We start from the raw sequence: 13,537 nt of genomic DNA on the forward strand, positions 1-13,537 counted from the left end.
GTGAACAATCATATATTTGGCAACCAAAACACGGTCAGTACGCAAATCAGCACAAACTCTAATATCGTTATTGGACGTAGGAAACTGGTTACATAAGGTGATCCAGCTCCGCTCCTTCAGCGCGCATTCACACTCATTTTGACCGAAACATTAAATCCATTCGCTTCGACAATGGCACTGAATTCCTCAATGATGCACTAAAGACCTTCCTGGCTGAACAAGGAACCACATATACCACAACTGCACCTCATTCCTCTGCCCAGAATGGTATTGCCAAGCGACTCAACCGCACTATCCTAGACCATTCGCGGGCCATGCTATTTGATTCCCATCTTCCCAAAGCACTTTGGCCATATGCTGTCTCATATGCCACTTTCCTTAAAAATCGCACTGCAACACGAGCTCTCAATGGAAAAACCCCATATGAAGCCTTTTTTGGCAAAAAGCCCAATGTTGCAAATATCCACATCTTCGGGTGCGATATTTGGGTGCTAAATCAATCTGGAAAAAACAGGAAATTGGATCCACGGTCCAATAAATACAAATTCATTGGGATTACTGAGGAAACTAGTGCATTCTGGTATTACAAAAACAATGGCGAGATTGCCAAATCCCGCAATGTTGTTTTTCCTCAATCCACATCCGAACCCGAGGGACTTCCTCATCTCCCACTCCCAATGGCACCTAAAGGGAAAAGTACAACTCCAGTAGACACTGCTACCTCTGATCAGCTGCCACAGGAAGAGGGGGAGCCAGACCCTCGCGAGGATTTGGAAATCAATCAACCTCCTCAATCCACCACCTCATCCCCTACTCCCAAACAACCTAGCCAACCTACACGACCCTATCATACCCGTCGCTCTCCATTAAATGACCCCCTCCTAAAAATCCTTTCTGACCGCGGCTCCGTCAAATCCACAGTCCAGTATGCCCAGTGCGGAAACTGTGACTCAATTGCCCTAGCTGCATTTACTAATGACAAGCCTGAGGTCAAGGATGCCTTAGTAGGACCTCATGCAGAGGACTGGAGGAATGCTATGGACGTCGAAGTTACACAACTGCTAAAGTTGGAAACCTTTGAGCTCGTCACACCACCATTGGACCGAAAGGTCATTGGCTGTCGTTGGGTACTGGCCACCAAGAAAAACCATGATGGGGAGATCATAAAATTCAAGGCACACTTGGTTGCCCAGGGATTTGCTCAGATACCCAGAAGGGATTATGATGAAACTTTCTCACCAGTCATGAGGACTGATTCCTTTCGAATTCTACTTGCACTGGCAATGCAGTTGAACCTGGATATCCACCAGATGGATGTCGTTGGGGCTTACCTAAATGGTACACTAGAGGAGGAAATCTACATGCGCCAGATCCCGGAGTATGAGGACGGAACAAAAAGAGTTCTCAAATTACGAAAAACCCTCTATGGTTTGAAACAGGCAGGCCGAGTCTGGAATAGAAGACTACACGCAGCTCTCATCGACCTTGCCTATGCCCAGCTATTCACTGACTCATGTGTATATGTCCACTGCCAAGAACAGAACCTTTCCATCATTGCCTTCCACGTTGATGACTCCGCAATCTTTGCTACCGTGGGACACATGGAACAAGTGAAGGATGAACTCAAGGCAAAGTTTGACACCCGAGATCTTGGGGAGCTCAGTCATTTCGTCGGTATCAAAATCACTCGGAATCAGGACCGAAATGCCATCACAATCTCACAATCATCTTATATTAGCCAAATACTAGAACGTGCTGGGATGACAGATTGCAATACCGAATCACTACCAATGGCACCCAAGAAATGGCTTACCCCCTTCCCGGGTTCCCGTCCCAATTTCCCCTACCTCGAAATGGTTGGATCACTTATGTGGGCTGCGATCAACACACGTCCCGATATATCTTTTGCCACTCAACACCTTGCACAGTTCAACACCTCATATGGACCCGACCATATTAAGAGTGTCAAACGACTACTACGGTATTTAAAAGGATCTGCAGATCGCGGCATCACCTATGCCAAATGTACTTCCGGCCTTGCTGCCGAAGGCTTTGCTGATGCCAATTTCGCAGAGGGACATGACCGTCGATCTATCACAGGAGCCGTATTCTTGATGGCTGGAGGGCCGGTTGCTTGGACCTCAAAGAAACAAGGGACCATTGCCCTTTCCACCCTTGAGGCCGAGTACACGGCCATCAGTCATGCTGTCCGACACATTCTCTGGCATATTATGTTTATGGAGGAACTCGGATTTGAGGCACAACGCCCCTTCAAACTTTACAGTGATAATCACGGTGCTATCGAACTTTCACGGAACCCTCAGTTCCATGGCCGAAGCAAACATATTGACATCCGCCATCACTTTATCTGTGATCACATTGAACGCGGTAACATTTCTATTTCCCATGTTAGGTCGGAGGATAACCTTGCAGACTTATTTACTAAGCCTCTCCCCGATCCTTTATTTTCCAAATTCATTTCTGCTATTACGTAGAATACATGACTTGAGGAGTTGTGTTGGAATACAAGTCATAGTCGGGATCCCACATCTGACACTGTGCTGTTGACCGACATCCCACTACTCCGACACCGCCTCCCCGATGTGACCGTGCGTCCGTCGATCTATAGCATAGCCCCGATGTAGTATAAATACACAATTAGCTAGGCTTAATAAAGATTATCTTTTTTGGTCTTACCTCAGGTCCCTTCGTTATAGCACGAGTGTAGCCGCAAGCGCTACGTCACTAACTGACTAGTCTTTACAACAGGGACGCCTGTTGTGATCGGTTTGAGTTTGTCACGTTTACCGTCGAGACAGGCTGGGAGGCATGTGAATGCCAAAACGGTCCCGACAGGGTGCAGCCAGGTTTCCCAGCCAGTGGCGAGCGGAAGCGGGAACCTGAGATCAGCTGATGGTAGGTTGCTATCCCATGATTAGTCTCGTGAAATGGAGACATTAATCATGGTTTAATATCCTTATTTCACACGACTAATCACGATGGTATCTAGCGCTGAATGGTGCCGCATGGTCCTGTGTTTTTGCAGCGCTGATGGGACCTTGCGGGTGTTCACTAGTCTTCGCGTTTATTGTCTTCATGTGATTTTCACGTGTGTTGTCCCTTCTCCCCGCTCCCTCAGCGCTGCCTTCGCGTTTGCTCCATCGGGACTGGTAAGTCCTCACTTGGTTGCAACGGGGCCGGAAACTTACATGTGCGCTTCAGACAAGTTGTCTGCATTGAAGTTTCCCCTCAATCTTTTGTCGCGCTGTGCATCCTAGTGAGTTCATCTCACTTGTGCTTACTCCTTGCGGAGTCTTACTGCAGCACTCGTGCTGCCTCGTTTCTGCTTCTAGCGTTTATTCTTCTGTTTGTTGCGTCCACCCACCTCCTCCCCTTTTTCACCACCCCGATACTATGTATCTGTATTTGTATCTGTTTTCTCGATTTGTCATTGTTGACCAATCCTTTTGGCATCGTCGTATCTCTTTGTATATTACCAAGACAGGTCGCACGATGCCCGCGCGCGTCAATCCATAGGCCGGGACCAGCTCGGTTTCCGGCCGTTTTCACTAAGTGCTCATACCGTCTGATTAGACAACAAAATATTCCCGCTACTCCGTAGCGGGTCCTGGCTCCACACTGTGCACAGGGTCCTCTGTCCTCCTTTCCCATATGATAATATAACTAGGGAACGCCGCCTGAAGCGGCAGATCCCGCTACTCTAGCCCGAGATTTACTCTCGCTCTGTAAACCCACCGCATACTCTGATAAGTTCAGGACTACGTAATTTACACTGCAGCTATGCAGCAAGCGGAATAGAACTGTATGGGGCAGAGAATGGACCCTGTGCATAGGACAATTGAGTTTGGGAGAAAAAAACGTAGGACCCGCTACGGAGTAGCGGGAATATTTCGGCTCACTCCGCTACAATGCAGCTCATGCCATAAGACCACCGTCCGACTCTTTCTGTACACACTATGACTTCCTCTAACTTCACTGAGTCTCTGTGCATGTCCGATCCACCTCTAAACCATCAGATTTGCATTCATACTCATTTTTGAACGGTGCATTGAACCTCGATCCACCCACCATCACTCATTACGCATACTTTTATGGTACCTCGATTACGTTTAATGCCTCATATTCTGCACGCTCACTGCTACAACTCTCCATTTGTTGGGTGTGTTCAAGAGTCTACTCAGCTTCCGCCGATGGATGATCATCTCCAACAGCTCCATGATTTCCAATTCTCCTCCCTTGAACACCAAACCTTGATTTATGCCGCGCTCGGTGTTCAACGTGCCAATGAATCCGCAAATGAATATCCACACTTCCTACATGCCATTATCCGTCACTTTCAACAAATCCCCACTGCATTTCCTGATGTATTGACCATTCTTCGTCATCTGGATTGAATTAATCACCAAGACTTAGTGGCACTTTGTCGATTCCACCATCTCCATCGTCACATTCCAAAATTTCTCAATCGTGTCCAATTATGTTTGACCACATTGTCAGTGACTCTCCCTGTGATTTTGGTCGAATCCCACACTCCGAACAGCCTTTCTCGTTCTCGACGTCGACCACTGACACACACTCTCTCAGCCACAACGGGCTTACCATCTAGCAAACTTTTGTACTTAAATGTAGAAAGTGGGATTGGGAAATGCCTTTGAACCAAAGATTCGGTCTCCATACCAAAGATTTGGTCTGTATGCGAATGTGTGTCGCTGTGCACAAAGACCAAAGTTCGGGACAAATAGTGTGTTACTGCTCAATGGCGTTGGATCAATTGACGTATGACAACGTTCCACTGGCTTCTGACTCTCCGAGTCGCCGTGCAGTTGCGCCTGACTGTGTGGTGTTGCACCGACAATGTGGTTCCGACCAAGTCTTAGTATGGGGATCGGCGCGTGATGGCGTTTTACAGCGGTCTGACTGGTTCAAACAGAATCATTCATCGATCATGAGGAGAGTGGGGTGCCTCATATTCGTGTGTGCCTCCAATTAGCGTTTGATGACTGGGTTGCCCCTTGCGTTAGCGCACAGAAATGGATCTCGCCACAGAAATTGACATGGCCAATTCGCATTACGTTCCATTTCGGTCAGTTTGAGATTGGAACGCCTGTGCCAGAAACATGTGTGTTCATGGTGGGTGTCCGAGGCAAGAATCTGTGCGCTCGTTTCTCTGTACTTCGGAACTATGTACCTGTAGCTACACTCCGCGATTTCTGAGAAGTGGGATGCAAACAATTGGGGGATTTGCTGAGGTTCAAATTCAAGGCGAAATGAGTAGCGGGTACTTGCCGCGCCATGCAGCGTCCAACTGATCGCAGCGGAATCATGAGGTACAACGTGAATGGACGGATTTTATAACTAATTGACAAAGGTTGTACGGGGGGAGAAAGATGAAGGACCCTGGGTTATGCGAAATTTGAAATTCCCGCCACTGCGGAGCGGGTCCTGAAAATCTTTGTATGAAGAAACAGGAAGAAACAGGAAAAAGAAACCTGTTTCTTCATACTGAACGAAGCCTAAGATAACCCGGTTCCGGACCCTAACCTATACACCATCCCCCGTCCTGGGGAATGCGAGGTCCCAGGCTTAGTGACCTGCCTAACCTAGCCCATAGTTATGCAGGAGAGCGTTATGAAATGCGCTTCTGATATTATGTAATGTAATGTGCATCTCTTTCCAAGATCTCGTGTAAACATAAGATCACCGTCGAGCATTTGAAATGTATTATTACGTAATCACTGCGCCACCCCTTTTTGCTCATGCACGAACATGCACAAACTTCGGGTCCTTCCGACATCAGTGGGGGAACGCGGTGACTTTGCGGCGCTATTACAATATAATTCTACATAACTATATTGAAAGATGAAGTTGTGGGGTGATTTTCGCACGAATAACATAGTCATACCCCCTGTCACTTTATTCCCTTAAAAGGAAAGCACCTATTTCAAATTTCCTCTTTGGCCCTGCACTTTGCACCCGAACTTAGCTTCAGTCATACACAACCTCCAATCCGTTCATTCACGTGGTTGGTCCATCGATTCAATGATTTGAATTGAAATTGTATGTAAGCTTGGAGGTTTTTGGTGATTCCGGTGGCACGTCCCTTTGCTTCCACATCCTCTCGCCTCGTCGACGATCCAGATCGGCAGTAGCTCACCTCTTTGAACAACCTAACTCTTCTGTCGTTACACATCAGCAAAATCTGTCACCAGATCTTCGAAGTGTGAATGAGATCTACGTATTCAATTTCAATTCAGTTTTGTCATTTAAGTAAGTCAAGTGCCACAGAACTGGTTGGCTGGAATTCTCGAGGTTCGGGTGCGGGTACTTGGACAAGGCAAACCCCTAGCAGCCCTGAAGATCCTGCTGCCATCAATTGCAGCTGATCCACGATCGTCCCGTCCTACAGTAAGGTGAAAAGAAAAGGGAGTGAGGAAAGCCTACAACAAAAACAAGGTTGAAAAGGGAACTCAAACGTTCCCAATCGGAGGGTTGCGGGCACTTTTCGCAACGGGCGGACGCCCGTTATATGCAAGTTGAACGGTTGTAGTGCCTGGTTTCCCTCGTAACTTCTCTCCCCCCCCCCCAAGTGGCTTGCCCTACCCTTCACCTTGGCGTTTTGTCTGTCATGGTTCTTTTAAAGGGCCCCCTGGAAAATATCTTGGGTGGCACTTTAGTCGGGAATGTCGGCTCTACGTTGTAAGAATGCTTTTTTTTTTTCAGATCGAACCTATGCGCTTGAACCCAGGTATTCACACACTTGCACGATGGTTTCAGTCTCTTCGGGATACTCACCGTACAAGTTGTTCTTTACTACCAACGTTTCCCTAGGGATGGTAAATGGACGCGGGGAGTGGTACGTCCTCGAGTTGATTGTTGGCTCGAGTTGATCCTCCTGATGTGACAATACTAGGTTGGAAGTCTCTGGTTCGTTCATTCTCGCGGTTGTGCTTCGAGTGATCGGAAGATCGGTTTTTGATAACTTCCCCCCCCCCCCCTTCCTAAAGGGCTGCCATTGCCTTTCAGACGTAAGTGACATCGGTGGTTTGTTGAACATATCCGTCCCGACGTTGCCTGTGGTTCGCACTTTCGAGGGTCTTTATGACTAAAATGATTTGGTGGTGGTACATCCAAAATCATTTTAACCCCAAGGCATTGGAAAAGCCAAAATGGTAACGCAATCCCCCCGTGATCGATCGAGCTCCCCTTTTACTCAACGCTTTCCTCAAGGGAATTTTTCTCATACCACCTCACTACAACGGCGGGATCCCTAGTCGTCCAGACTTTCTTTGTGAATCGTATTTGGGGCCGTGAGTTCCTGTGGGAATCAACAAAGTTTTACCGTTCGTAACTTTGTCGCTAGTGTCTGGGAAGATTTATATCGCTGCTCCTCTGGTACGCTGATTGGCGCCTTAGCTACATCGATCACTTATCTGACCCATAAACACAGCAAGCCCTTGTTATCACGCAGTTTGGTAAGTTTCCCTACCTAGAACGTCCTACACCAGTACACTGAGGTCTGGTTTGCTTTGACAAGCTTTTGCCGCGGGTGGGTTCGGAGTTTTTACGTCCCTTCAAAGTCCTCATTAGTCGCGTAATTCATTCCCAGCACTTTTGATTCTGGAGTACGTGCCATCATCACGCTTTGCTGTTCGCAAATTCTGACCTGACGGATGACATGTCAGCGACGTATTATTGTCCTTCACTGAAATCGCCCACAAGTTGGATTGGTTAGCTACTGTTTGGCTAACGACACAGGTACGTATATGATTCTCATCTTCAACGGTAACTTCTACTTTATCCGTGAATCACCAGGCAACATGTGATGCTGTAATATCAATATTGATGACGCTCCTGCTCTGGAACCGGAAGACTGGTTTCAGAAAGTGGGTCAATGACTAAAGTGTTAGCATGTCAGGGCCAGACGGACTTTTCAATAGGACAGACAGGGCCATCAACACGATAATAATCTGGTCTGTAGCCACGGGCAGCGTCACCTGTGTTCAATCTCTTATTACGATCGGCATCGTAAGCATAGGCTAAAAAAAATTATCTCACTCAGTAGAATGCATTAGGCTGACGCCATGGTTTTAGTTTTCACGCCGTGGTTTCACATTTGGTACTCTCGTATTCGCAATCGTGAGTCCGTTCATACGAGTTCCTTCACAACGTTCGGGATATTTACCAGGAATGTTTTCAGCCCCTTAGTCCCATGTACCCCATATCCATGCTCACAAAGTGAAGCCCAGACAAATTTTCCTTTGAACACACTCACTGATAGGATTCTTTGTTGCCCCCTCCCGCTATATAGTTTACACATGCGGTCAACAGTACGAAAGCAGTTGGCAGCACCCACACTCACTGAAGACAGAAGAACTAACCTTTTGGAGGCATTACGATCTGTCACTCAGAGGAAGGTTATGGCTGCTCGTGCACGGAGAGAGCTCATGGAATTATCATCACGCCGTCCTGTGAGTTCATTGCGCCTGACTTATGCTTATGGCCAACGGAAAAGTGTATGGAAACTGACCCACCATCACCTTCCAGAGGGATTCAGCCATGGGAGATCTCGTGGTGAACATTCATCGCTCTATGCACGAAAACAGTCCCAGCAGTGTAAGCCCCTCCTTTCAATTCACATAACAAAGGTTGACAAGATGTTGCTTCGGGGGGGTGTCCTGTGAGAATAGAACGTCCACCGACTTGATCGAGATCAGTCAACTACCGATGCTCCGACGTTGCGCAGTTCCATTTACCCGGATGTCGAATGTAGCACCCCAAGTAATACCGTCTCCCATGCCATCACGATCCATGAACGGTGCTTTCAAAGCTAGCCGCTGTCAGTCTTTCATATTGTTTCCTTGGTTGCCATTCTCTCTCTGCTTTGCATAATTCCATCTCACGATCATTCACGGTTTAATAATTAATATACTACTTTTGCACGACCAATCGTGTCGGTGACGTGCGACTCTGAATGCGCGCGCTAACCCCCCGTTTTTTGCGGGGTGCGGCTGAATGTACATGCTGAGTCAAACTGAAGAGTTATGAATCGCGCTCTCGATCGGTTGTGTTGGCTCTGCGCATTCCTGTCCATTGCGCTCGCGCTGTGCTTGAACTAGTTTAATAGAGGCTGGTAACCTGCCTAGAACTGGTTGGCCATGACCTACTATCGCGACAGGGCCTTCAGGCATGCGACAGTCTGCATCTTTGCGATGTGCTATCGCATTTGCGCGCGCCTAATGAACCAACCACTCGCTTCGCTGTTGGGCTGTTTCCAGTTATTGCATTTGTACCTGTATCCGGATTACATGTATATTCCAAGGTGAGTCAAAAGACTGTACAAATGACTCTACGAGGTGTCGCTTCTGGTCTCCTCATTCGCTGGCTTTAGAGTGGACAATTCTCGCCCAACGACAATATTCCGACTGCGTTCACTTGCCTGCACATCCGTGGCGTCTACCTATATTACTCTCAAGCCTCACTCTCGCTCTGAGCGACCACTGCCTTTGTCCCTCACCCTCGAGCGGTATAAATATGCATCAGAGGCGGTGGTGAAGTTCATGACGGACCATGAACCGAACCGTGAACTGAACCAGGATGAACCAGAACCACGGTTCAGTTCAGCCTCGGTTCAGAGATGGTTCGGTTCGGGTTCTGTAAAATGTTGAAACTTTGTGAACCGGATTCGAACCGCCGAACCAGTAGCTAAGGATACTAACGGTCGCGATCGCTTGTTGCCTGGACGCCTCGGGCCAGATTCAGATTCCCAAGGCTAACTTGCTACGATCTCGGGACGCAAGGAAAGAGGTACTTAGAAATAGCTACCTAGGAGAAACTAGAGAAGTGCGACCCCAAAAGAGGCACCAAAGTGAAGTTTCACGTAGGTCCCATCGTAGCCTTAACTGTCACGACCACTTCCCCTGAGAGTGTCAATTCATTTCTAGCTGGAGGCGCGGATAGTGGCTCGGATTCTGCTGAGACGATCAGCGTCGTGTTTGTCTTCGGAGGCACATCGATCGTCTCTGCAGCTTCAAGAGAAGGTGGGCTCGTATGTACCTGGCCAATCTCTGAGAAAAATTCCCAGGCAAACAGACTATTGCCCTGATGCGAGCTTTAACAGCACACTAGCTCCGATGCACCTGTGGCCTCAGAAAGCGAAGCATCTAGCGTGCAAATATGTTAGTTTAGCATACTCTCCAGTATCTCTTTCTTTGGCACTTCGAACAATAGAACATTTTGGAGAGACGGTATAGTATCATACGTTGACGCAATGCTCATAAAGAGTGCTCCTCTGCTAGTCTAGATGCTTGTACAGATGAGCGTTGCAGGCCATGAAAGGGAACTTCTGAGGTGATTAAAAATAGCCCTTGCGCCACTGCACACACTCTGTCCGGACGCTCCGTTCTTTTGTTTCATGTGTTGGCAAACGGGCAGGCATCGTTCGTCATGCTGACGTCTATATCGGCAAGACACTAGGGATGAAGCCCTCCTTATTCGAAATCAACTAGTGTAGTAAGTTAGTGGTGCTAACTATGATCTGAACTCTCGATCAATCCAAACAGAAATAGCTGATGGATGAATGAGTCTGCCATCTCCAGTCCGTTCGCGACAAAAATACATTCCAATCATCCTATCTGCCTGAACGGTCTTCTGTAGTGCAACATCAACCTCTTTTCTCCTTTCGAAATTTGACCATTTCACTAGTCTACAGGCGGAATTGTGATGATATTGTCTGTTCTCTCAGTCCTAGGAACCCTTCCCCCTCCCTCAGACTGTGACATTGCGCTGCCTGGATTCTATGTTTGGCCACTGTACCATCACCTACCGAATCTTCAGCCCAGGATTAGAAAGGTGCGGTGCATTCATTGCTGGATCCCTATAGGATGGGAGCTTCCGCGGCGGCGTGGGAATTTGGCGCCAGGGTTCCGGACCAACTATAGAATATTCATCAGTACGGGTGCATAAGCGCCAGACTCTCGTAGAATTGTTCCCGTTGGCTTCCACAGCAACAACTCATGTTTAGCATCCGTTCTGGGCAGACCATGATCTTGTAGCGAACTAATAATAACAACGACAATTAAATATAGGACTCAATAGGTTCTGCCCATATATGGGGCGGAATGACATTAAGTAATGTACGAGTGTGTTGCTCATGACGACCTAAAAGTCGAACGAAAGCCAATTGCATGGACGCTGACACAGAGGTACTACACAGTGCTTCGGCTAGCATATATTGTCTCTGCAATAAATCCGGCTTAATTCCGTAAGATAGCACAACGTGTCTAATGCCCTGTTGTATGTAACGAAGCCGTCCTGGAAATACCACTTCAGGAAATCAACGGATTTTAGCGAGATAACGCCGACCGCGCGTGCAGACGAATCAGTTACAAGAACCCTCACACACATGCCCCCCTCATGGCCCAGCCGTGCCCCTCCCACAGTTGATCAGTGTGCAAAACTGCTGCTGGGGGGAACAATCAAACGGCACCTGCGTGTGGAAACACATGTAGAATAATCCGGTGGAATTTGATTTATGCACATATATCAACCTTCCCAATCCTGGGAATTTGCGCATTTGACATTGAGGGTGTCCGGGGGCAATCCCTGGCCTTTTCGTGTCTTATCACATAAATAGAGGTTACCACCCCACCCCCTCCAACTCTCTTCTTCTGTGTTCAGCTCTTTACACGCCAGCTCTCACTCAGCGATTCATCATGGTTGCTTTCTTCCGTTTCGTCGCTGTTCTCCTTCCTCTCGCAGCCACCTTCTTCTCTGTCTCCGCCCAGAATCTTCCTGCTTGTGCCCAGACCTGTGCCAACAGTGCCCTTTCAGGCACAAATTGCACCGCGTTGTAAGTCCTTCCATGATACCACGATTTTGGCAATTCCTGATCAGTCTTGGCTCTCTTGTCGAACAGGACTGACTTCCGCGTTCGTAAACATTCTTTCTCCTGTCGGTCCTGTTTCCGCTAACTCGCCTTCTACAAACGCAAACAGTGCGTTTGCAACAGGTAAGCGAACCTTCCCCTTGTCTTTTTTTTTTTGGATCCTTATGTACGAGACCCTGACACATCCTCATAGCGAGAAATTCTTTACCGCTGCCGCTGCCTGCGCCTTCAAGAGTTGTAACACTACCGAAATCGAGGAGGCCCTTGCTGCCATAAAACTGATTTGTGCACCCTGTACGTGGACAAACAAGCCCTGAGGAATTAATTTGTCACCTTGATTCACCACTGATCATTGTTTCTACAGACACCACCGTTTCCTTGACCCTCCCTGCCAGTCTCACCTCCACCCTCTCCTTCCCGACGCTTACCCCTGGGAACGGTACTACCAAGGGCGCCACTTCTACCCACAATGTCAACGCGACTTCCACCACCACTAGTCCCACCGGCTCTGGCTCGAGCACCACTAGTGCCGCTTCTACGAGCCGGTCTGGAGCCGCTGCACCTGGTGCCAAGGTCCTCTTTGGAAGCGATCCCGTTCTCGCTCTCGTTCTTGGAGGGGCCATGTTCGGAGCTTACGTAATTGGAATGTAGTTTACGACAATATTGTGTTCAACCACGAACTTGAATGAAACATCAGTGGTATGACTGTCTAACAGAATATTCGAGTTCGGTGACAAGGATGATCTCAAAGTCTTTGTGAAACAATGAGAAGCCTAATGGCATGAAGTATCGAACCGTGCATGGCTCGACCTTCTCAACACCTGCAGGCTCCCACAAATCAAGCTACCTTTTGTTAGGAGGGTTCCCCCTCAAACTGGATGGCCAAGTTTGCAGTGCCTTTGATGCTGTACTGCAAGCTCGGCCATCCCAGTTCGGGCAGAACCCACTAACAAACAGTGCAACTACAAGTCCAAATTGATTCATCGAACCCGGTTTGGTTGATGCCCATCTGCAATCTGGCGAGTTGGCAAGCAGCGGCTGAATCAGCTGTGGGTGCCTGGCTTGTCTTTCATCAATATTATGATGTATGCCTTGGCAATTGTTGCCCTGGTGCGTGACCGGTCGTTTGTGGGGCTTTGGGTCGGGGGGGGGGGGCATGTTTGAAATGGATGTGTGACCACCTCAAGTGTACTGTTTCTGTTGGAACATCAACGTCCATGCGCGTCACTCGTTGTACTTTATTCGAAATGACCGCCGCTGAACGACGCTTAATTACAGGTAGTTTCTCATTTTGATGCAAGACATCGCGACATCTATTAATTTTTGTCTTGATGTTACTAGTACTCTCATTGCCGGCTATAGCCAGCAGGCATCGCTATAAGTGGCATTGGTGCCAGTCGTATGAGATACGATGTAGTTCTCTTACTTGAGACTGAGAGAGCGCATCTAGCTTGAACTCTATTAGTACTACTGTCCCATTATGACCGTTGGTTCAGTCACATGTCACACGCAAATTGTGAACTGAACTAAAGTAGGTTTTGTCACATGTCACAACGAGACTTTGAACAGATGAATGTATTGACAATTAATTCCCACGGTATCCGGGAGTTGCCGGAAACAGCAAATTAATTC

General features: G+C 48.0%; 2 protein-coding genes across 2 annotated transcripts; both read left to right on the forward strand.

The window, feature by feature from the left end:
* The first annotated feature begins 6,148 nt into the window (after positions 1-6,148).
* On the forward strand, positions 6,149-8,944 carry EI90DRAFT_3029893 (uncharacterized protein). The gene is made up of 18 exons (XM_039058168.1): positions 6,149-6,717; positions 6,796-6,874; positions 6,932-6,945; positions 7,026-7,046; positions 7,113-7,190; positions 7,249-7,328; positions 7,382-7,413; positions 7,469-7,493; positions 7,556-7,567; positions 7,628-7,643; positions 7,704-7,776; positions 7,834-7,904; positions 7,959-8,046; positions 8,113-8,157; positions 8,219-8,256; positions 8,330-8,489; positions 8,566-8,634; positions 8,709-8,944. The coding sequence occupies exons 1-18, from the start codon at positions 6,647-6,649 to the stop codon at positions 8,850-8,852; spliced, it is 1,116 nt and encodes a 371-aa protein (XP_038923132.1). The 5' UTR covers positions 6,149-6,646; the 3' UTR covers positions 8,853-8,944.
* A 2,459-nt stretch (positions 8,945-11,403) lies between these two features.
* EI90DRAFT_3284831 (uncharacterized protein) lies at positions 11,404-12,673 on the forward strand (the record flags this gene model as incomplete). The annotated part of the gene is made up of 6 exons (XM_039066943.1): positions 11,404-11,869; positions 11,936-11,948; positions 12,015-12,028; positions 12,099-12,199; positions 12,270-12,552; positions 12,622-12,673. Exons 1-6 carry the CDS (start codon positions 11,733-11,735, stop codon positions 12,671-12,673), a joined length of 600 nt encoding a protein of 199 aa, XP_038923133.1. The 5' UTR covers positions 11,404-11,732.
* Positions 12,674-13,537: the final 864 nt, after the last annotated feature.

Source organism: Cantharellus anzutake, assembly GCF_015039405.1.
Source record: "Cantharellus anzutake strain C23 chromosome Unknown EI90scaffold_2, whole genome shotgun sequence".
Classification (NCBI taxonomy): Eukaryota; Fungi; Basidiomycota; class Agaricomycetes; order Cantharellales; family Hydnaceae; genus Cantharellus; species Cantharellus anzutake.

Bases quoted from the DNA above. Each gene is read 5' to 3' on its own strand.
- EI90DRAFT_3029893 (XM_039058168.1), top strand. From the start codon at position 6,647: ATGGTTCTTTTAAAGGGCCCCCTGGAAAATATCTTGGGTGGCACTTTA. The intron at 6,718-6,795 runs GTAAGAATGCTT...CGATGGTTTCAG, and splicing joins GGGAATGTCGGCTCTACGTT to TCTCTTCGGGATACTCACCG. The intron at 8,257-8,329 runs GTGAAGCCCAGA...CCCGCTATATAG, and splicing joins CCCATATCCATGCTCACAAA to TTTACACATGCGGTCAACAG.